Consider the following 25223-nt stretch of genomic DNA (forward strand, 5'->3'; position numbering starts at 1 on the left):
TATGGAAAGCTAGAATTATTAGGTGAAAATTGGTTTTAATTGCACTTTTGAGTCTCCTTGGGCAAAACGTTCACGTACTTATTCCTCCCCATTCCGTCAATTTTCGCAAACTATTCTTATTAAAATATGGAAAGCTAGAATTATTTGTTGAAAATTGGTTTTAATTGCACTTTTGAGTCTCTTTGGGCAAAAAGGTCACTTACTTTTTCCTCCCCATTCTGTCGATTTTCGCATGCTATCCTTATTAAAATAAGGAAAGCTATAATTGTTTGGTGAAACTTGGTTTTAATTGCATTTTTGAGTCTCTTTGGGCAAACAGTTCACTTACTTATTCCTCCCCATTCTGTCAATTTTCGCATGCTATCCTTATTAAAATAAGGAAAGCTAGAATTGTTTGGTGAAACTTGGTTTTAATTGCATTTTTGAGTCTCTTTGGGCAAACAGTTCACTTACTTATTCCTCCCCATTCTGTCAATTTTCGCATGCTATCCTTATTAAAATATGGAAAGCTATAATTGTTTGGTGAAAGTTGGTTTTAATTGAACTTTTGAGTCTCTTTGGGCAAAAAGTTCACGTACTTATTCCTCCCCATTCTGTCAATATTCGCATGCTATCGTTATTAAAATATGGAAAGCTAGAATTATTAGGTGAAAATTGGTTTTAATTGCACTTTTGAGTCTCCTTGGGCAAAACGTTCACGTACTTATTCCTCCCCATTCCGTCAATTTTCGCAAACTATTCTTATTAAAATATGGAAAGCTAGAATTATTTGTTGAAAATTGGTTTTAATTGCACTTTTGAGTCTCTTTGGGCAAAAAGGTCACTTACTTTTTCCTCCCCATTCTGTCGATTTTCGCATGCTATCCTTATTAAAATAAGGAAAGCTATAATTGTTTGGTGAAACTTGGATTTAATTGCATTTTTGAGTCTCTTTGGGCAAAAAGGTCACTTACTTATTCCTCCCCATTCTGTCAATTTTCGCATGCTATCGTTATTAAAATATGGAAAGCTAGAATTATCAGGTGAAAATTGGTTTTAATTGCACTTTTGAGTCTCCTTGGGCAAAAAGTTCACTTACTTATTCTTCCCCATTCTATCAATTTTCACATATTATCCTCATTAAAATATGGAAAACTAGAATTGTTTAGTGAAAATTGGTTTTTATTTGCTGTTTGACTCAAGGTTCAGTAACTTCTTCTTCTCCTTTCAAATAATAAAAATAAAAATTAAATTAAAATAAAATTAAATAATAAAAGTAATAACAATAATCCCTTTTATATAATTACGATAAATATTACAATAAGTATGGGGGTGTGTGTGCACGGATAGACAATAACCGGTGCAATAGCTCTTTCTCTCAAATTTAATGATAAATAACAATATTAGAGTAGATTCAGGGGAGTGCACAGATGACCTCTAGGTGGTGCTATAGTTCTTTCTCTTAAAAAAAATGCCCCCTTGGTTAGAAAAAAAACAATTCGATTAGGTCCACGGGAGTGCACAGATAAACACTGGGTGGTGCTAGAGCTTTTCTGATAGAAGAAACATTATGTCAGGAGCTGGACTAGTGGATTGAAGAGAAAGAAAAAGAGAGATAAAGAAATAAGAGAAAGAGGGAGGGAAAAGGAGAGAGGGCAGGAGAAAGAAAGAAAAGAAAGAGGGAGAGCGCGTGAAAAACAAAAGATAAAAAGTCATGAGAGAGGGGGAAAAAAGAGGGAAAGAGCGTGAGAAACAAAAGATAAAAAGTCGTGAGAGAAGGGGAAAAGAAAGGGAAAGGAAGAAAGAAATCCAAAGAGAAATAGAAAGACAGACGGAGAGAAAAGATAAAAGAAAGCGTGAAAGGTATGTAGAGAGAAAGAGAAAACAGATAAAAGGAAAAAGGGAAGTTAGAGCAAAAGAGGTTAAAAGACACAGAGAGAGAAAGAGACAAAGAGCAACAAACAAAGAGAAAAAGAGAGACACAGAGAGTGAAAGAGAGAGAGTGGGAGAAAAGGGGTGGAAAATAAAGAGAGAGAGAGAGAGAGGGGGGGGGGAGAGAGAGAGAGAGAAATAAATACAAGTACAGTGTCTTTGTGAGAGGCACCTTTCTTTGGCAACATCACGTTGACATATTTCAACCTGCAGCTTGTTTTCCTCTTGTGCTTCTCTGAGTGTTGTCTCGCGGGCCGGATTCAATCCCTTAGCGGGCCTGATTTGGCCCGCGGGCCGCCCGTTTGACAGCCTAAGGTGCCCTAGGTGGTGCAAGAGGTCTCCCTCTCAAAAAAGTGCCTCTTTTTATACAATAAAGGAAACTATTACAGTAAGCATAGATTGACACTAGGTGGTGCTACTATTCATTCTATCCAAAAAGTCACCCTTTTTGTACGTACAGTAGAATCGGTTCTCGACCAAAATCCGTTCCAGAACCCAGTTCAAAAAGCGATTTGTTCGAAGACCGAAATCATTTTTCCCATTAAAAATAATGTAAATCGTTTTAATCCGTTCCAACAGCCTGAATGTTTACCTTTGTTTACCTTTAAGACGCAAAAAACATACCGTATTTTCCGCACTATAAGGCGCACCGGGTTATAGGGCGCACCCCGAAAAAATTGTTTTTGGTCCTGTTTTGTACATACATAAGACGCACCGGATTATAAGGCGCTACAATGGGAATGTCGACAAAACAGTCAGATAGTTCAGTCCAACTTATTACCCCCTTAACATTCCCAAAGCTTGCAAAGAAGCATATACGTGTCGAGAACACGTGCGGATGCGGTGTCTGTACGATGTCACTCAAATGCATCGTTCCATCATTCGGAAGGTTAAAGTCTTGGGATTCAAGAAATGCCAACCATTCCTTAGTTTCTATTTTCTTTTTAGCTCGCAACTTTACTGTATATATGACAATAAACATTTGGAATTGAGTTTAATTTAAAAATAGACACTCCATTCCATCCATTATCTGCACCGCTTATCACAGAAACATCGAGTTCAGTCTGAAACAAGATACAGGGAAAATATATAGCCGGAGTAGCTCACCGAAGTCGTTGCGTTCAATAATAATGTGCAACCATGGTCCTCTTATATCCGTGGGTGTAGTAAATCCAGGAGAATAAAATATTTACAAATACAGAATAGTAAAAAATGCTTTATGTATGCCGTCAACCACGTACTATACATCTTTTTCGGCCAATTGCAGGCTTTGTTTTGCCGTTTAAGCCTATGCCAGCCTGTAAATGATAAAAAGGATCCGCCCCTTGACCTCCGAATAACTTTAGCCAATAGTGATCGAATCAACTGATGATTGACACGTCTATTTTGGCCAATTGCAGGCTTTGTTTTGCCGTTCAAGCCAATGCCAGCCTGTAAATGATAAAAAGGATCCGCCCCTTGACCTCCGAATAACTTTAGCCAATAGTGATCGATTCAAATGATGATTGACACATTGGTTAGCCAATGAAACGCCGGTAAATAAATCCCAGCATACACCGCGTACTACTTGGCGTTCGGGGGAAAATCGAGTCTGCGGCTGCAAGTTAGTTGCAAGACTTTGCGAATTAATTTTGTTCCATATATAAGGCGCATGGTCAGCTTTTGAAAAAAATAAAGGCTTTTAGGTGCGCCTTATAGTGCGGAAAATACGGTAAATGTAACCCAGGCTAATCGTAAATTCGCGTTGGCGTAATCTTCCGTACAAAAGATTACGCTAACATGAACATGTTCGGACTCCGATTTGTTCGAACTGTGAGTCGTTCGAAAACCGAGGTTCCACTGTATTGGAAGAAAAGCATCACACAAAAAAAATGGATTTGATTATTTACACCCACCTCTGACGTCTAGACGGATCCGAATGGCGTGGAAATTCCCGAGGCCGTCCATCTCGGCCACTTCGCAGTAATAATCGGCCGCGTCATCGCGGGTGACCTTCGGGATCACAATACTGGCCGGGTATTCGAGCCGCGCTCGGTTTTCCATGTCGCCTTTATAGAGAAAAAATAGGGAAAATATTCACTCGGACCAGTGTTCCCTCTAAGCTGCTCGCACATTCTCAGCGCACAAGAAAATCTAGCCAGCGCACAAAAATGAGGGCTCAAAATTACTAATTAAGATGCGAGTTACGTCAAAGTTACAGTGCATGAAGGTAAAAATACACGGCTTCCCCTGACGTTGTGTCCTAAATGCGGTATTTTGAAGTCGAGTCGAAGTAGAACGAAGTTCAGTAAAGTTAGTAGAGTTTGTCGAGAACCGGCTTCTTCGGCTCGGCTCACTAAAAAGGAACCGGCTCTTTCGGGTCCTAAACGGCTCTTCGGGTTGTTTTTGCTTCTTTAATCCCAACATGACCAAATATTAGGTCAAACTATGCACAAAATGACTTAAAGGAAGGGGGAATAGAACAAAAAAGAAAAAAAATACCAAAATGAAAAAGTAGTGAAAAGCTGAGAAAAAAAGAAACAAAAGGAAAAGAAAAAAAGAAGGAAAATTTTTGAAAAAAGCCAGAAAAAAAGAAAAGAAAGAAATGTAGGAAAAAAGTAAATAAGGAACAGCTCGGAAAAAATAAACACAATGAATTTTTTAAAGGAATTTAAAAAAAAAGGAGAAAAAAAACACTGAAAAAAGAAGAAAAAGTTTGTGTTGCATTCAAATCATTTCCAATTATATAAAGTGAATCTTGTTGCCAAAATTGTACTTCCACTAAATTTTTTCATTAGGTACAGTTCTGTATCTTACAACAAATAAGCCCCCCAAAATGTTAATATTATGCGACAAAATATATCAGGAAATAAAAAGAAATAGATATCTCGTGAAAGAATTGTAAGAACAAATGACGTTTGTAGGTCATACAACCTTTGCAATAGTACATGAGTCAATTCATTCAAAAGAGAAAAATCATTTTGCATTGCCGGAAACTCAGCAAAATGTAACTTGATGTCAAGTCTTGGACATGTTTGATAATGATTTAGTAGCCACACCTGGGATTGCTGTTGCCCACTGTTGTTTCAAGCGTTGCTCACCGACTTTGTGTGAACGCTCAGACCCGTAAGGAAAATTACAGGGAACATTGCCGGTATGTACTTTCCTTATTTTGTAAACTTACCAACTATTTTCATCCCGTGGTAAACATAACTTAAGACGCCGTTCTTGTTCTTCTTCCATTTCACCCTTATGTTCTCAGTGGAGGCCGACTTTATGAAGCAGGCCAACTCGACGGCTGTTGAAAAGAATAAGGAAGGAGATCATGACGATTAGGCTTTTAGGAATTTCTCACATTTTGGGGTAAACTCACCATCAAATATAACCTGATTTCTGTCAAAATCACACGGATGAAAAAACAGTTTTTACTTTAAACTCGACAGAAGTTTGCTGAAGATCACATGAACAAAGATAAGACCTTCTGGAGGAAAGTTCTGTGGTCAGGCGAAACAGAAATCGACCTATTTGGCCACAACGCCCGGCAATCGTTTAGAGGAGAAAAGGTGAGGCCTTTAACCCCAAGTACACCATGCCTACCGTTGAGCATGGTGGTGGTAGTATTATGCTGTTGGGGCTGCTTTGCTACCAATGGGGCGGGTGCTTTACAGAGAGTAAATGGGATAATAAAAAAGGAGGATTAGCTTTCCATATTTCAATGACAATACCATGTGAAAATTGATAGAATGGAGATTATTGTTATTATTTTTATTTTTTAATTATATTTCAATTTTGATTTTAGTTTTATTATTATTATTTAAAAGGAGAAGAAGAATAAGTTGCTGAACCTTGAGTTAAACAGCTAATAAAAAACATTTTCACCAAACACTTGTAGCTTTCCATATATTAATGAGGATAGCACGCAAAAATTGACAAAAGGGGAGGAATAAGTAAGATAACTTTTTGCCCAAAGAGACTTAAAGTGCAATTAAAACCAATTTTCACCAAAAAATTCTAGCTTCCCGTGTATTAATGAAGATAGCACAAGAAATTTGACAAAATGGGGAGGAATAAGTAAGTGAACTTTTTGCCCAAAAAGACTCAAAGAGCAATTAAAACCAATTTTCTTCAAATAAATTCAGATGTCTGTACTTTATTGAGGCTAGCATTGGAACAACGACCATAAAGGAAGGAATAAGTAACTGAACCCTCTGTATACAGACACTCCAAAAAAAACATTGAAACCAATTTTCACCAAACAATTCTCGGTTGCCGTATTTAAGGAGGAAAGCATGCTAACAATTTCAGAAGGGGAGGAATAAGTAACTGAACCTTCTGGTTAAAGACAATCAAAGAGCAATTTAATCTCATTTTCACCAAACAAAAATGTGTGCGCCCAATCACCATACCTTGCAGACACTTACATTCAAACTCGTTTACCCTCACAATGTCGTTGTGGGTGTAGAGAGTCACGGCACAAGATTGTTGGATGAAACCTGGGTAAAAAAAAATACAGAGTTTGTATTCAAAACAACGTTATCAATGTCTTTTAATTTATTATTTTTCTAAGAAGATAAACCACCAAATACAGTGGAACCTCGGTTTTCGAACGCCTCTCAGTTCGAACAAATCGGAGTCCGACCAAAAATTTAGAGAAATTCTTGCTTCGCTTTTCGTTCAAAAAATCGGAGTTCGAACGCCGGTAATGCGTGAGTGCGTACGCTAGGGTGCGATGCTGAGCGGCGTACGGGTGTTTTAGCCCCTTATTATGCCTCCCAAGAAAGTCAGTGCAAGCAGCAAAGTTGTTACAGGTGAAAAAAGAAAAGTAGTGCGTGCAACTATTGCATTTAAGAAAGAAATAATAGCTCTACCGTTCATCCTATTCATAATTCTCTTTTTCATCCTTTTTTTTTTTTAACACGTTCATGTTAGCGTAATCTTTCGTACGAAAGATTACAATAACGCGAACGTACGATTAGCCTGGGTTAGCTTCATGTTTACGTTAAACATTCAAGGTGTTGGAACGGAGCCCAACATTCAGGGTGTTGGAATGCAGCCCTCTTTCCAATGAACCGCTCACCACTTGTTGTGGAGACCCAGGTGCTAAATCACTTGTAAACGACCTGATTTTTTTATTTTTACACGTTCATGTTAGCGTAATCTTTCGTACGGAAGATTACGATAACGCGATTAGCCTGGGTTAGCTTCTTGTTTACGTTCATGGTAAACATTCAGGGTGTTGGAACGGATTAAAACGATTTACATTATTTTTAATGGGAAAAATGATCTCGGTGATCGAACAAATCGGTTTTGGAACAGGGTTCTGGAACGGATTAGGGTCGAGAACCGAGGTTCCACTGAATGGTGACTTCCCGTTTGTCACGTAGGATAACAAAGAGGCTGGGGCAGGGGTAACATGAGAGTGGAAGATCCCAATGTTCATCTGCCGCCAATAAAATTATAACACGACAAGGCAGGCCATAAATATTCCAGCGGTGACAGCTTTCTTTTTTATTGTCCTGGCTTCTTTCCAGCAACTTTAGCGAGAACATTTTGACCAGATAATATTATCCGGACGCAGGCACACTTGCAGTGACAAGACTTATTACAGGATTTTGTATTTAAAAAATGTGTGAGGAACCTAGAAGTATACTGTGAGTATAACTTATTATTTTGTTGTGGTAATTTCATCCAACAAAAGACCGAGCAAGCTGTGTCATGATTGCTGATTCAGGGCACCTGTGACTGCCCAATTGGCGCCAACAGCACTGAGCTCTGATTGGTTTAAAGACTCTTTTTGAGAGGAAGCTGTCAGACCGTTTGCAAACCTATGCTCCCAGCTAGGCAAGCTCCATACCTTCCGATATTTTCCTGCCCTGTTGTCTCCTGCCTGATACCTGTTGCCGACAGGGTTGGGTAGGGTTACTTTAACTGGATTACTTTCAATGACTTTTGGATTACCCCAATACCAAATATGCTCATAAAAGACAAAAGAAACTAAATATGAATAAAATGATGACTCACAACATGCGGTAAGCTCTCTCTCCTGGCTTTGATCTCTTTGATCTCCGGCAAAACTAACATAAAATGCGACAGAAAACAAATGAAAATAAATCCAAACGGCTTGCCGACATCATTTTTGCCGTTCCATGTTTTCCGTTACTCCCCAAGCCTGCACGAAATGTAGTCATTTTATTCATATTTAGTTTCTTTTGTCTTTTATTAGCATATTTGGTATTGGAGTAATCCAAAAGTAATTGAAAGTAATCCAGTTAAAATAACCCTACCCAACCCTGTTTGCCAACCTGTTTCTGGACCCGTTTCTGCCCTGCTCTTCCGTCCCGGCCATCGACCTGTTTTACCATGTTTCCTGCCTGGTACTTGTTGCCGACCTTTTATCTGGACTCGATTACCGCCTTTGCTCCCCTGTCCCGGCTAGCGACCAGCTTTCCTGCCACCCACGACTATCCCCGCTCGACCAAAAGTGCCACTTCCGCGTTCCTGCCATCAGCTACCCGTGTCCGACGATCTTCGGACCGTGGAAGCAAGCACTGCTCTCTTCTTTCAATAAAACTGAGTTAAAAGAACGCTATTGGGTCCTGTCTCTCTCTGGCCTGTGACAAGTTGGGTACACTCGGAGCGGCTGAAAAGTGTCGGAACCGGAACAGGCAGTAGACCCAAACGCGTAACGTTTCACACAAAGTTTTAATGGAGGATCGAGGAAGTCGTAACGTTTCACACAAAGCTTTATTGGAGGATCGAGGAATTCGGGCGCGGGGAAACAATCGACAGCGATCCGGTGCTCGCTGGGCAGGAGGAGCAGGAAGCCATCGTGAACGCAGCGTGGTCGGAGATCGGAAGCAAGTCGGGAAGCCGGGACCGGAGATCGGAGTGTGGTCGGAGATCGGGACAAGTCAGGTAACCGGAGACGATCGGGCAGCCAGGGACGGACGAGTGGGAAACAGGACGGGACCAACGGGAGCCAGAGTAGAAAAGTGCTTGCCTTGCATGTGCGGAGGTTTGCTGACGGACTGACAATGACGTGTTTAAATAGGAGTAGAACTAATTAGGAAACGAGGGGAAGCTGGGGCTAAACAAAGGAGCGCAGGTGAGTGCAATGGGCAAATCGTGACAAAAAGAGTGAATAGCTGGAGTTGGTCGGAGCTGGTGTGAGTGGCTATCTTTACCAGCTAGCAGGAGAAGCAACTCAAAAGGTTAGTAAAATATTGCAAGAGCAAGTTTTATTTACATGGAGCAACTTACAAATGTGGCTAGAAAAGGCTTTTTCACCTGCAGCCAAGTGGTTTACATAAGTGTCTAAAGAAAGAAACATGGGGAAAAGAAGTGGAAAATATTGCTAATTATGGGACTCGGCAACCATCCCGTTTACTAAAGAAGCCAGTAAAAAATTGCAAGAGCAAGCTTTATATACATAGAACATTTAACGACAACGAATAACCTGCAGCCAAATGACTAAAATGAGTGGCTAGAGAAGGAAACTGGGGTGAAGAATTGAAAATTACCCTGAACACAGGACTCTGCAACCATCCCGTTTACTAAAAAGCCTGTAAAAAATTTCAAGAGCAAGCTTTATATACCTGGAACATTTAACTACAACGAATAACCTGCGGCCAAATGGCTAACATGAGTGGCTAGAGAAGGAAACAGTGGGAGAAAATTTAAAGGATGCCTGAATCACAGGACCCAGCAACGATCTGGGTTACAGAAAGGCCAGTAACAGATTGCAAGAGCATGCTTTATTCATACAGAACATCTAACAACAACGGCTAGCAGCGAACTATAACGTGCAGCCTAGTGGCTATTATGAGTGGCTAGAGAAGGAAACAGTGGGAGAAAATTTAAAGGATGCCTGAATCACAGGACCCAGCAACCATCTGGGCTACAAAAAGGGCAGTAACAGATTGCAAGAGCATGCTTTATAATAATAATAATAATAATAATAATTTCCTTGTATTGTCATTCTGTGTAACAATGTACACAGAACGAAATGTCGTTGCACCTGACCCGTTGTAGCGAGCCGATGCAGCCGCAGCCAACAGAGGGCGCCGCCGACCACTTTTTAAGTCTTAGGAATGACTCGGCCGGGGCGCGAACCCGAACCTCCCAGTCTCAAAGCGGGCGCCTTACCATCTAGGCTACTGAGACGGAACATAAAAAAACAACGGCTTGCAGCGAACTATACTGTGCAGCCTAGTGGCTACTATGAGTGGCTAGAGAAGGAAACAGTGGGAGGAAATTTAAAGGATGCCTGAATCACAGGACCCAGCAACCATCTGGGCTACAAAAAGGGCAGTAACAGATTGCAAGAGCATGCTTTATTTGTACGGAACATAAAAAAAGAACGGCTTGCAGTGAACTATAGTGGCTACCATGAGTGGCTAGAGAAGGAAACTGTAGGAAAAATGTGTAAAATGCAAGGACTTTGCAACCAGCAGGGCTACTAAAAAGGCCAGTAAACGATTGCACAAGGAAATCAGGATTTGTCGAGAATGGGGACCTTGAATCACGCAACGTAACGATGTTCATTTGCAGCCAAGTGGCAAACGTGAGTGACTAGAGAAAGAAACGGTGGAAAATGAGACAGAGATGAAAAGAACTTGATGTCTGGATGACAGGAGTCTGTGAACATCACACTCAGGGTTCTGTTGTGGCAGGTAAGAGGCTCCTAAGGGCTATTTGTGCCACCGGGACAAGTTATTTTGGCAAATTGGGCACTTGGGCTTCCGTAGTTGAAGGATGGCAAAAGAACATGTGTTTTTTTTAAATGAATGACGAATTTTAACTCCACTATCGTTTAATATTTAGTACACATTGGGCCTTTAAGATTTCCTTCACTTGGCACCGCCCATTTGGCGCCAGCTGCAACTCATATCAAATTACTAAATTTTGTGCAGGCTTGGAATACATGGAACGGCAAAAATGATGTTGGCAAGCTGTTTGGATTGATTTTCATTTTGTTTCTGTCGCATTTTTTGTTAGTTTTGTCGGAGATCAAAGCCAGGAGAGAAAGCTTACCACGGGTTGTGAGTCATCATTTTATTCATATTTAGTTTCTTTTGTCTTTTATGAGCAAATCTGGTATTAGAGTAATCCAAAAGTAATTGAAAGTAATCCAGGTAAAGTAACCCTACCCAACCCTGTTTGTTGGAGATCAAAGAGATCAAAGCCAGGAGAGAAAACTTACCACGGGTTGTGAGTCATATTTAGTTTCTTTTGTCTTTTATTAGCATATTTGGTATTGGAGTAATCCAAAAGTAATTGAAAGTAATCAAGTTAAAGTAACCCTACCCAACCCTGGTAATAGATAAATAAAACAAAAGGCTGGCTATGGATAATTTCAAGACTGAAGAAGAAGAAAAAAAATAGAAAAATAGAGTATAAAAGTTAAAAGCTTTTATAATAGCTTTCATGTGAACTGCAAGGCATCGATTCATCTCATCTCATCTCATCAGCCGTATCGCTTATCCTCATTAGGGTCACGGGGGGGCTGGAGCCCATCCCAGCCATCTCCGAGCAGTGGGCATGGGACACCCTGAACTGGTTGCCAGCCAATCGCAGGGCACACAGGGACAGACAACTAATTCTCATTCACACCGAGGGACAATTTGGACCGGCCAATTCACCTGAAATGCATGTTTTTGGAATGTGGGAGGAAACCGGAGTGCCCGGAGGAAACCCACGCAAGCACGGGGAGAACATACAAACTCTGCACAGGAAGTCTGGAGCTGGATTTGAATCCATGACATGAACTGTGCCGCACAACCACTAACCACTGCGCCGCCGTGCTGCCCGGCATCGATTTAAATTTGGTATAAAAACAATAGTAACTGAAGCTTAATACTACTGTAGTAAAGTAGAAGTACTTACACACAAAAATACAAATCGATGCGGCGCACAACACGGATGGTATCCTGCTTTCCGCCATCGTGACAAATTACAAAAATAAAATCACGCGCTGAACAAAAGTCGGGCTTTGAAGGCTTTATGCACTTTGATAAACATCCAATCGCATTTGATTTTTTTTGTGACATCACAATCGAGACAACTTTAGAGGATTTGAAGAACAAAGGGGGATTCTTTGTACGCAGCAACATGTTTTTTTCTGATTTTATTAAGTCTCATCTCATCTCATTAGCTGCACCGCTTATCCTCAGTAGGGTCGCGGGGGTGCTGGAGCCCATCCCAGCAATCATCGGGCAGGGGACACGCTGAACTGGTTGCCAGCCAATCGCAGGGCACACGGGGACAGACAACTCACTCGCTCATTCACACCTAGGGACAATTTGGACCGGCCAATTCACCTGAAATGCATGTTTTTGGAATGTGGGAGGAAACCGGAGTGCCCGGAGGAAACCCACGCAAGCACGGGGAGAACATACAAACTCCGCACAGAAATTCCGGAGCTGGATTTGAACCCACGCAGGAGGTTCCCATGACATGAACTGTGCGAGTCATGTTTATTTGTATAGCCCTTTATCACAAGGAGTCTCAAAGGACTACACAGACTACAGACTATTTTCATTTTTCAACAACTGGCAACCAGTTCAGGGTGTCCCCTGCCCACTGCCCGATGATTGCTGGGATGGGCTCCAGCACCCCCGGGACCCTACTGAGGATAAGCGGTGTAGCTGATGAGATGAGAACAATAGAATTTGTGTGGTATTTTCATATACATACATAAATAGTATATAAGTATGTTACTGTTCCTGAACAAAAACGTATAAATCAGTTCTTTACTATGGCAATACAGCCAAAATTTTCACGATAGGTACAAGCAGTGGACCCAAATGCGTAACGTTCCACACAATGCTTCTTTGAGGGATTGGGGAAGTCAGGGGGAGAGGAAAAAAGACCGCGATCTGGCGCTCGATGGGCAGGAGGAGCGGGAAGACCTTGCGAATGAAGCATGGTCGGAGATCGGAAGCAAGTCGGGCAGCCGGGAAGCGTGGTCGGAGATCGGGAACAAATCAGTTAGCTTGGGACGGGAGACGGAGCGTGGTCGGAGATCGGAACAAGCCAGGTAGCCGGGACGTGAGAACAGAGCGTAGTCGGTGATCTGAACAAGTCAGGCAACCGGAGACGATCGACAAACCATGGACAGGGGATCGATACAGAAACAGGGGACGGAATCGAGTAGGATACAGGAACAGGTCGGGAGCCAGAGTCAAAAATGCTTGCCTTGCATGTGCAGAGAGGTTCGCTGACTCCCCGACAATGATTGAACGAAAATGGCGGGCTTATATAGGAGGAGGACTAATTAGGGAACGAGTGGCAGCTGGGGCTGAAAGAGTGAGCGCAGGTGAGGGCAATAGACAAATCATGACAAAAAATGATAATTGATGAGCTAAAGAACACTGGCTGTAGGAATTCGTACTTGCAAAGACTAACATGGCTGACAATCACTTTCATATTGGGAAGGTGGTCTATGGTTCAAATATAAAAACCTAAAAAACCTTTTCAAGGCCATTTCTGGCTATAAAAAAACAATTGAAATTATGACTCTGTATAATTACGGCTGAATAAATGAAGAAGTTATAAATGAAGACATTATACAAACATGACTAAATATATGCAGTAAAACATTTCAATATCCCAACAATTATGTTTTTAGCAATAGATATTTAAGCACAGTTGTTTCCCTTGGTGTATTATAACTGTATTATACTGCCCCCTGGTGGTCACGGTAGGCACGTTAGAAGGAGCAGCATCTGATCTTAAAGAAAAAAATAAAAAATGAAATAAACAAAACATTTTATTGCCTATGTTTTTTTTATTATTACTAATATTTTGTACAAGTGTTAATCTTTTTATTCATTTTATTTATGTAATTGTATTTATTTGTATTAAACTTAAAAACGACTCTTCTAAGAGTAATAGAAGCAAGAAAATTAATCAATTTAAAATACATAAATGGTGTTTTAGCAACACGTTTGACGAATAATGCCCGATTTGTATTCATTTTTAGACATTATGGGAAATATTTTACAATTATACCTTTTATTCAGCGTAATTAGCTGATGTCGAAATTAAAACGACAAATTGCAAAAAAAGTGGATACAGTATGAAGTAGCAAACATTTTTTGATTTTGATATCTAAAGATAACTAAAAAAATATTTTTGATTTGCCTCGAGGAATGGTTAACAATTAAAAACCACGAACGAGCCTGCAAGACCAATTTGGGGGGAAAATAATGTAAGAATATAAGTTCGATTGTGTATAGATAAATACACTAAAAATATTCACATTTCTTAGATAAAATGAACTAAAGTATAAATTTGGGTCTGCTCAATCAAGGCAAAATGTCTCTTTCCTTAATCTAAATTTGTTTTCCCGTATTTATAATTTCGATGGCTGTGTTGAAATGATTTTGCAAAGTGCTTCATCAAATGACCAGTAAGGGGCAGTATAAACCTAGATTTGAATTTTATTGCGCCACACTTGTCTCCATCATGTCATTTATACATAAAAATATCTAGCTTTATTTATGAAATGTTTTCTAAAAGTGTTTCCTCCCACTTCATTATTTTTATGATAATGTCACTGCTATAAAAGCTATCGATCACTGTATTGTCAGAAACTACAATCATCAATGATTATGTTTAAAAAATGTCACATCTTCATCATTTGACTCCAGCAATCTTGCTTTAAGTCAAGTCAAGTTTATTTGTATACCTATACCCCAAATCACAAGGAGTCTCAAAGGACTACACAGACTATGGACTATTACGACACCATCCCCTGATCTAAAACCTACATGAGGGCAAGGAAAAACTCAAAAACCTCAGTCAAGTCAAGTCATGTTTATTTGTGATGCTCTTAATCACAAGGAGTCTCAAAGGACTACACAGACAATAGACTATTATAACACCATGCCCTGATCTAAAACCTACATGAGGGCAAGGAAAAACTCAAATACATCAATATGTTAGTCAAGTCATGTTTATTTGTATACCTCTAATCTTAAGGAGTCTCAAAGGACTACACAGGCTATAGACTATTATGACACCATCCCCTGATCTAAAACCGACATGAGGGCAAGGAAAAACTCAAAAACCTCATTACGTTAGTCAAGTCATGTTTATTTGTATACTCCTAATCACAACAAGTCTCAAAGGACGACACAGACTATAGACTATTACAACACCATCCCCTGATCTAAAACCTACATGAGGGCAAGGAAAAACTCAAAAACCTCAATATGTTAGTCAAGTCATGTTTATTTGTATACCCCTAGTCACGAGGAGTCTCAAAGGACTACACAGACTATAGACTATTATAACACCATCCCCTGATGTAAAACCTACATGAGGGCAAAAAAAAACTCAAAAACCTCAATACGTTAGTCAAGTCATGTTTATTTGTATACCTCTAATCACAAGGAGTCTCAAAGGAGTACACAGATTATAGACTATTATAACACCATGCCCTGATCTAAAACCTACATTAGGGCAGGGAAAAACTCAAAAACATCAATATGTTAGTCAAGTCAAGTCATGCTTATTTGTATACCCCTAATCACAGGGAGTCTCAAAGGACTACACAGACTACAGACTATTATGACACCATCCCCTGATCTAAAACCGACATGAGGGCAAGGAAAAACTCAAAAACCTCAATATGTTAGTCAAGTCATGTTTATTTGTATACCCCTAGTCACGAGGAGTCTCAAAGGACTACACAGACTATAGACTATTATAACACCATCCCCTGATGTAAAACCTACATGAGGGCAAGGAAAAACTCAAAAACCTCAATACGTTAGTCAAGTCATGTTTATTTGTATACCTCTAATCACAAGGAGTCTCAAAGGAGTACACAGATTATAGACTATTATGACTCCATCCCCTGATCTAAAACCTACATGAGGGCAAGGAAAAACTCACAAACCTCGATATGTTAGTCAAGTCATGTTTATTTGTATACCTCAAATCACAAGGAGCCTCAAAGGACTACACAGACTGTAGACTATTATAAGACCATCCCCTGATCTAAAACCGACATGAGGGCAAGGAAAAACTCAAAAACCTCAATATGTTAGTCAAGTCATGTTTATTTGTATACTCCTAATCACAACAAGTCTCAAAGGACGACACAGACTATAGACTATTACAACACCATCCCCTGATCTAAAACCTACATGAGGGCAAGGAAAACTCAAAAACCTCAATATGTTAGTCAAGTCATGTTTATTTGTATACCTCTAATCACAAGGAGTCTCAAAGGACTACACAAACTATGGACTATTATAACACCATCCGCTGATCTAAAACCAACACGAGGGCAAGGAAAAACTCAAAAACCTCAATATGTTAGTCAAGTCATGTTTATTTGTATACCCCGAGTCACGAGGAGTCTCAAAGGACTACACAGACTATAGACTATTATAACACCATGCCCTGATCTAAAACCTACATTAGGGCAGGGAAAAACTCAAAAACATCAATATGTTAGTCAAGTCAAGTCATGCTTATTTGTATACCCCTAATCACAGGGAGTCTCAAAGGACTACACAGACTATAGACTATTATGACACCATCCCCTGATCTAAAACCGACATGAGGGCAAGGAAAAACTAAAAAACCTCAACATGAGGAAAATGAAAAAAACCTTGAGGTAATCCCCCTTCCAGGATGACCAGGCTGCAATAGACATTGAATAAATCTTTTATGACGGCGGGAGATTATTTTTCAATTACTTTTTGCCTGTACTTTTTTTTTTCATTAATTAAAACAAGCGATATTATGTTGAGCCTACAATATCCTATGAGCTGAGTTACTTTGAATCAAATATATTGTCAAAAGATATTAAATGCCAGCCTCGGTGATATCAATGCGCAGCTTAAAGCGAAACGATAGCCAGAATTATAATCAAATAATTATAATAATAAGTTAAAATGACAATAAATAAATGAAAACATATTGACAAGTAAAGAAATAGAAAATAAAAAATACATTAATAGACAAAAAAAAAAAAAAAATGTCAATTTAAAATAAAGAAATAGATAAAAAATACATGAATATAAAAGTGTCATGACCAGAACAAAGGGTAGACCCAATCGCGTAACGTTTCTCACAAGTTTATTGAGATATAGAGGAAAGGCAGCGCCAGAAATCCGGTGCTCACTGGATGCGGGAACGTGTTCCGAAAGCGGAAGTGGATCTTCCGGAGCAGGAGGTCGTAGTGTAGTAAACGGAAAAAACAGGTTGATAGCCGGGACAGGAGAGCAGAACATGGTCAGGGTCAAAAAACGGTTCGTAGTTGGAGACAAACGGGGAAATGACGAACAGACGGGTGGAAAATGGGTGAAAAAACAGGATAGGACGCATTGTGTTAAATATGGTGAAATGACATCTGAGCCCTTTAGTGTTACCTGTGGTGTTCCGCAGGGTTCAGTACTTGGCCCCCTTCTTTTCAGCATTTACATGCTTCCATGAGGTGATATTATTCGCAAGTATATATCAGTTTTCATTGCTACGCAGATGACACTCAACTATATCTTCCGATGTAGGAATCTTGTTCTCAGAAACGGCTCTGAAAGTTTGATCACATTACCCCGATTTTAGCTAACCTGCATTGGCTCCCTGTTAGCTTAAGATGTGTCTGCCACACTAAACTGTGGAAATCTGGAGGCCTGCCTCACTGAGATAAAAGAATGTCACTCAACTCCTTGCGCCTTAACTTTGAAAAGACCGAAATGTTAGTTATTGGTCCATCCAAATGCCGTGACTTATTCTCAAAAACTGCTCTGAACATTGACAAATGTGATATCACCCAGAGTCACTCAAAAATTTCGGTGTCATATTTGACCCCTATCTGTCCTTTCAAACACACGTTAAGAATATCACTAGAACAGCTTTTTTCCATCCACGCAACATTGCTAAAATTCGCCCGATGCGGAGATGATAACTCATGCATTTGTTACCTCCCGTCTCGATTACTGTAATGCTCTACTCTCCGGTCTCCCGAAGTCCAAAATCAAGAGCCTTCAGCTGGTACAAAATGCTGCAGCGAGGTTTTTAACTTAGACAAGATGGTTTGATCACATTACCCCGATGTGGTCTGTAGTTGAGTTGACATTTGTTAAAATAAAACAAAAAACAGCAAATAAATGATATCCGCAAATATCCTCTCCTCCACCGTACCGCTGATCCAAAAAAATAGCGACACGAGGTAAAATCAAGATGAGCGCCAGGGGGAAAAAATAAATTCAAACCGTGCTCCTTCTCTCACCATTTTCCCACTGCTTCATTTTGACACATTCTACTTTCGCAGTGATGCATGTGACACACCTGTTGAGGCTTGCGTGTCGGTAACCGTGGCAACCCAGCATCACTATCAACGTCATCAAAAAAGTCTTTTGAGTAGGAGAGTCACTTGAACCCGCCCTGCCTTAGTCACGCCACATCAATACAAGTTCGTCACTTGTTCATAACATTTATGTGATATATCTTCTTTCTTTTATTCTATTTTTTATTATTATTATGATCAATTTTATCTCCTAGATATTTGTTTATATCTTCTAATCTAAATCAAATCTATCTATTTATCTCTAATTTAACTGTATGAATCTATCTATCTATCTGTCTATCTATCTGTAAATTAACTCTATCTATTTATCTCTAATTTCTATCTGTCTGTCTGTCTGTCTGTCTGTCTATCTCTAATTTAACTTTATCTCTAATTTAACTCTATCTATCTAATTGTCTATCGCTAATTTAACTTTTTCTGTCTATCTCTAATTGATTTCTCTATCTATCTGTCTATCTCTAATTTAACTATCTATCTCTTATTGAACTCTATCTATCTATCTGTCTATCTCTAATGTAATTCTATCTATCTATCTCTAATCTAAATCAAATCTATCTATTTATCTCTAATTTAACTGTGTGAATCTATCCATCTATCTATCTATCTGTCTATCTATCTGTAAATTAACTCTATCTATTTATCTCTAATTTCTATCTATCTGTCTGTCTGTCTGTCTATCTCTAATTTAACTCTATCTATCTAATTGTCTATCTCTAATTTAACTTTTTCTGTCTATCTCTAATTGAACTCTCTATCTATCTGTCTATCTCTAATTTAACTATCTATCTCTAATTGAACTCTATCTATCTGTGTATCTCTAATGTAATTCTATCTATCTATCTCTAATCTAACTCTATCTATCTGTCTATCTCTAATTTAACTCTATCTATCTGTCTATCTCTAATTTAACTATCTATCTGTCTATCTCTAATTTAATTCTATTTATCTCTAATTTAACTCTATCTGTCTCAAATTTAACTCTATCTGTCTATCTCTAATTTAACTCTGTCTATCTGTCTATCGCTAATTTAACTATATATCTCTAATTTAACTCTGTCTATCTCTAATTTAACTCTATCTATCTATCTATCTATCTATCTATCTCTTTTTACATTAGATATATATCGCTCTAATTTAGCTATTACTGTATCTTTCTCTAATTTACCTATATCTCTATCTCATTTAGATATATGTATTTCTAAATATATCTAATCCATCCATCCTTAAGCTAAATCTAATCAAATCCAATCCACTGTGTATGGTTTATAGGCTCTGAAACGGCTGAACCGATTTTCGTGAAAATGTACACAGTGGTACTTAAGGCCTCTGATGGTGTCTTTATCTAGGTTTTGTGTCAAGGCACCCCCACTAAATAGCAACAAAATCTATAAAAATCTGCTTTTGTGTACAAGCGGCTCTGGAGCTGCATGCGGACATACTGCTCTTTGGTACTAGCGAGATGTCTGTCCCTGGGTGCCTTGCAATTGGCTGGAAACCAGTTCAGTGTGTCCACTGGCCAAAGATAGCTGGGATGGGCTCCAGCACCCCCGTGACCCTACTGCGGATAAGCAGTGCAGATAATGGATGGATGGATGAGCATTCTAACATACTGCATTATGGTGTGGTATGCTGGGTGCACAGCAGCAAACAAGAAAACGCTCCAGAGGGTCATCAAAACAGCCCAGAAAATCGTCGGTTGCTCTCTGCCCAGTCTGGAGGACATTGCCTGCTCTCGCTACCTCAGCAGAGCAGAAAACATCATCAAGGACTTTTCTCACCTCTTTGACCTGCTGCCTTCCGGCAAGCGCTACAGGTCACACAAAACAAAAACAAACAGACTCAGAGACAGTTTCTTCCCCAAAAAACTGAAAACTCCCACTACCTCATACGAACGTAAAATGGTACTCATGCCTATGCTCACTTTGCACAATGTTGACTATTTTTTGCACCAAATGCATATTGCATAACCCTTACGATACCAAACTGTATTACGATACCAAACTGTATCTAACATCCTACATGCCGACATTTCTTTGTGTAAATATTATGTAAATTATAACTATAACCTTATCCTCCTTGTTTTATAACCTTATCTTCTCTGTTCCATTATCTTCTCGGTTTCTTTTATCCTCACTGTGAATATGTGAAACTGGAGTGTCATGCCCAATTCCGTTGTCACAATATGTTAACCCCAGGGTTGGGTAGGGTTACTTTAACTTGATTACTTTCAACTACTTTTGGATGACTCCAATACCAAATATGCTCATAAAAGACAAAAGAAACTAAATATGAATCAAATGATGACTCACAACACATGGTAAGCTTTCTCTCCTGGTTTTGATCTCTTTGATCACCGGCAAAACGAACATAAAATAATAATAATAATTTCCTTGTATTGTCATTCTGTGTAACAATGTACACAGAACGAAATGTCGATTGCACCTGACCCGTTGTAGCGAGCCGATGCAGCCGCAGCCAACAGAGGGCGCCGCCGACCACTTTTTAAGTCTTAGGAATGACTCGGCCGGGGCGCGAACCACCGACCTCCCAGTCTCAAAGCGGGCGCCTTACCATCTAGGCTACTGAGCTGGTGTAAATGCGACAGAAACAAATGAAAAGAAATCCAAACAGCTTGCCAACATCATTTTTGCCATTCCATGTGTTCCGTTACTCCCCAAGCCTGCTCACAATTGAGTCATTTTATTCATATTTAGTTTCTTTTGTCTTTTATTAGCACATTTGGTATTGGAGTAATCCAAAAGTAATTGAACGTAATCAAGTTAAAGTAAGTCTACCCAAGCCTGTACTTCATCTTCAACACAGTTAACAGCAACCAGAACCCTCTCCGATATGCGAAAATCTGGAAAGTAGAACCACCCCCGCCTCATTTTTAACATGCGCTCTGCCAGTCCCCGTAAGCAGTAGTATTCGACTGTCATAATGGATCGCGGCCGCATGGGTGCTGTTCAGTTTAGGTGAGAGGAATGGGGAAAAGGCAATAAGATTAGACTACATCACTTTAGTTACAGTTTATTTATTAGGGGTTTGGTCGCATTTGATGACCTTGGAACGGATTCATCTCGTTTCAATTCATTTCAATGGGAAAGCGTGTTTCATAATACAACGTCACTGCTAAAACCAATAAATTCTTGTAAAACGAGGGTTGGGTAGGGTTACTTTAACTTGATTACTTTCAATTACTTTTGGATTACTCCAATACCAAATATGCTAATAAAAGACAAAAAAAACTAAATATGGATAGAATTATGACTCACAACACGTGGTAAGCTTTCTCTCCTGGCTTTGATCTCCGGCAAAACGAACATAAAATGCGACAGAAAAAAAAAAGAAAATAAATCCAAACAGCTTGCCAACATCATTTTTGCCGTTCCATGTATTCCGTGACTCCCCAAGCCTGCACAAAATGCAGTCACTTTATTCATATTTAGTTTATTTTGTCTTTTATTAGCATATTTGGTATTGGAGTAATCCAAAAGTAATTGAAAGTAATCAAGTTAAAGTAACCCTACCCAACCCTGGTTAACCCATTTCGTAACAATGATAATAAAGGTCTATTCTATTCTATTCTATCATTGGTGGTTCAAAATGAATTGTAGAGGCAATCCTCACACATGCATGCAAAAGTAGACATTCATTGAAGGGGAGGGGAAGAGAAGAAAAGGGGAGGGGGCGTTTGTAGCGTAGTAGTGGAGAGTGCTTGGCTTATCAGAGCTAACCATGTGGAGTGGAGGGAAGATGCTGCTGCAGCCTGGTCTTTACGCTATATTTTCACGCCGCACCCTTGCGTCATACGTGATGACGTCACATTGGAACAAGCAGTCGAAATGGGTTGACTCTACACAGAATATTCATCTATTTTTGACGTTGTTTCAGATGCAAATATGTCCGAGGCATGTGTCCCTCGTCAGTGCGCATGTTTTTGTGCCCCCCCGTAACTCTACTACAGGCTAGGGATGTGTCGTTAGCGAACGCACCGACTCTTTGAGCAGGCTCCGCACTAATCACACTCCTTTCGATGCGCTTTTTTTTCTCTTGCGATTGGCCCATGCGTATATTTTTCAAAGATTCTGTGTTGTTGACTTGAATTTTGTTGAGTCTATAAAATGTTAACTTTGGTTTATATTATGTCATATATATTTGTAGATCTGTCTCTCATCTCATCTCATTAGCTGCACCGCTTATCCTCAGTAGGGTCGCGGGGGTGCTGGAGCCCATCCCAGCAATCATCGGGCAGTGGGCAGGGGACACCCTGAACTGGTTGCCAGCCAATCGCAGGGCACACGTGGACAGACAACTCACTCGCTCAGTCACACCTAGGGACAATTCGGACCGGCCAATTCACCTGAAATGCATGTCTTTGGAATGTGGGAGGAAACCGGAGTGCCCGGAGGAAACCAACGCAAGCACGGGGAGAACATACAAACGCCGCACAGTAGGTCCGGTAGCTGGATTTGAACCCACACAGGAGGTTCCCAAGACCTTGGAACTGTGCCGCACACGCGTTAACCACTGCGCCGCCGTGCTGCTTGTAGATCTGTATATAGCTTAAATGATATTTATTGTGTTTTTTAGGGATGTGTTTCACGATAAGCTTTTTGCTTATATAAAAAAAATTCACATTTTATTCTTAAGTCAACTCAAGTCAAATCATGTTCATTTGTATAGCCCTTCATCACAAGGAGTCTCAAAGGGCTTCACAGACCAGATTATTGCAAACTACAGACTATTATGACACCATCCCCTGATCTAAAACCTTGATGAGGGCAAGGAAAAACTCAAAAACCTCAGGTCAAGTCATATCTATTTGTGATGCCCTTAATCACAAGGAGTCTCAAAGGGCTTCACAGACCAGATTATTGCAAACTACAGACTATTATGACACCATCCCCTGATCTAAAACCTTGATGAGGGCAAGGAAAAACTCAAAAACCTCAGGTCAAGTCATATCTATTTGTGATGCCCTTAATCACAAGGAGTCTCAAAGGGCTTCACAGACCAGATTTCTGCAAACTACAGACTATTATGACACCATCCCCTGATCTAAAACCTTCATGAGGGCAAGGAAAAACTCAAAAACCTCAAGTCAAGTCATATCTATATGTGATGCCCTTAATCACAAGGAGTCTCAAAAGGCTGCACAGACCACAGATGGTTGCAAAACAGACTATTATGACACCGTCCCCTGATCTAAAACCTACATGAGAGCAAGGAAAAACTCAAAAACCTCAACATGAGGAAAATGAAGAAACCTGCACCTGAATTTATTAGACTGTTTTAAGAATGCCAGGCTGAATACATACCTGTCAACCTCCACGGCTCCATGCCCGTACAAACTGTCATATTTTCCCGTGCAAAATACAAAATAATCGTACACCATTTATTTTTTATTTTTTTGGAATGATGCATGATGGGAAATCCCCAGGCGGCAGACGCATGCGCACAGTAGCATCAAACCGCTCGCTTCGTTTGCAACGAAAAAAACGATACAGAGAAAGAGGCTACCGCGGCAAACTCGTTTGACGTGAATGATTTGTGATAGTCAGTGTATACCGGATGGTAGCCATAATTTGCGTTTTTCCGTACAGATTTTCTTGTACGTCGTACTCGTCTTAAAATGCATAAAAAACTTACTTTGTACGGCAAAACCGTACAGGTTGACAGGTATGTGAATAGTCGGCACTCACACATTTTCAGCTTACCAAATTTGGCCCCGCTTTCTGAAAAGTTTGGACACCCCTGCAGTAGTCTAATGCATAAAATGGTTGTCAAGTCAAGTCAAGTCATTTTTATTTGTATAGCCCTAAATCACGAAGAGTCTCAAAGGGCTTCACAGATTATTACACTATATTACACAGACTATTTTTCAGCCGACGAGAAGAGAAGGTTATTCATATGCTATGGAGTAGAAGTGAGTTTTAAGTTTAGATTTAAACATTTCCACTGAGGTTGCAGATCGGATCTCAGGGGGAAGAGCATTCCACAGCACCGGTGCCCGGATGGAGAACGCTCTCGAACCAGCAGAACATTTCTTTGATCTTGGGATCACCAGAAGACCGGCACTCTCAGATCGTAGACTTCGGACTGGGACATAGGGGCAGATCAGATCTGAAAGATAAGAGGGAGCAAGTCCATGTATGATTTTGTATAATACTAAGAGAACCTTGAAATCACATCTAAGGCTAACTGGGAGCCAATGCAGGTTAGCCAAAATCGGTGTTATGTGATCGTACTTTTTTGTCCTAGTTAAAAGCCTCGCTCGGCATTTTGTACCAGCTGAAGAGACTTGATTCTAGACTTCGGGAGACCAGAGAGTAGTGCATTACAGTAATCGAGACGGGAGGTAACAAATGCATGAATTATAATTTCCGCATCCGACTGAGACAGTATTGAACGGATTTTAGCAATGTTACGAAGATGGAAGAAAGCGGTTCTAGTAATTTTCTTTACATGCATTTCAAAGGATAGATCAGGGTCAAATATGACACCTACATTTTTAACTGAGTCACTCTGTGTGATGTGACATTTGTCAATGTTCACAGCAGTTTTTGAGAATAAGTCACGGCATTTAGATGGACCAATGAGTAACATTTCCGTCTTTTCAGAGTTAAGACGTGACAGGTATGCATTTGGTAAGATGTAATTTGAAGAAACAACAGCAAAAATCTGAGGAGCAGTTTAAAAGCCGATACTTATTATTATTATTTTTTAAATTATTATTATTTTTATTTTTTACTCGAGCCGTAAAAGCCATGTCTCTAAAAATAGCCGGACTTCCCATCACTACTACGGGCACGCTCCAACTCACCTTGAATGAGGCGCACGGATACACCAACCAATCCCGTAACCGCAGGTCCGACCATCAACCAATCAGGGGAGAGAAAGTGGGCGGGATTTGCAAGAAGGGGTTTAAGGAGGAGAAGAGGGGGAGGAGGCTTCCTCCTACTCCGGGGCTCTCGTAAACGAGAAGGAGGGGGGAGCGAAAAAG

At 40.0% G+C, this 25223-nt stretch overlaps 1 protein-coding gene across 4 annotated transcripts in view; it reads right to left on the reverse strand.

Annotated features, from left to right (window-relative positions):
* LOC148358850 (junctional adhesion molecule 3B-like) overlaps nucleotides 1-11878 on the reverse strand; it is a 21493-nt gene extending 9615 nt beyond the window's left edge. For all 4 annotated transcript variants that reach the window (XM_088346036.1, XM_088346037.1, XM_088346039.1 and 1 more), the window contains exons 1-4: nucleotides 11776-11878; nucleotides 6312-6383; nucleotides 5075-5188; nucleotides 3807-3959 (exon numbers count right to left, since the gene is read on the reverse strand). In XM_088346036.1, the coding sequence (XP_088202162.1) occupies nucleotides 3807-3959; nucleotides 5075-5188; nucleotides 6312-6383; nucleotides 11776-11833 (397 nt within the window). In that variant the 5' untranslated portion in view covers nucleotides 11834-11878. The remainder of the gene's footprint in view (nucleotides 1-3806; nucleotides 3960-5074; nucleotides 5189-6311; nucleotides 6384-11775) is intronic.
* Nucleotides 11879-25223: the final 13345 nt, after the last annotated feature.

The sequence above is a fragment of the Urocampus carinirostris genome, chromosome 10, assembly GCF_059441175.1.
Source record: "Urocampus carinirostris isolate Australia breed hairy pipefish chromosome 10, RoL_Ucar_1.0, whole genome shotgun sequence".
NCBI lineage: Eukaryota > Metazoa > Chordata > Actinopteri > Syngnathiformes > Syngnathidae > Urocampus > Urocampus carinirostris.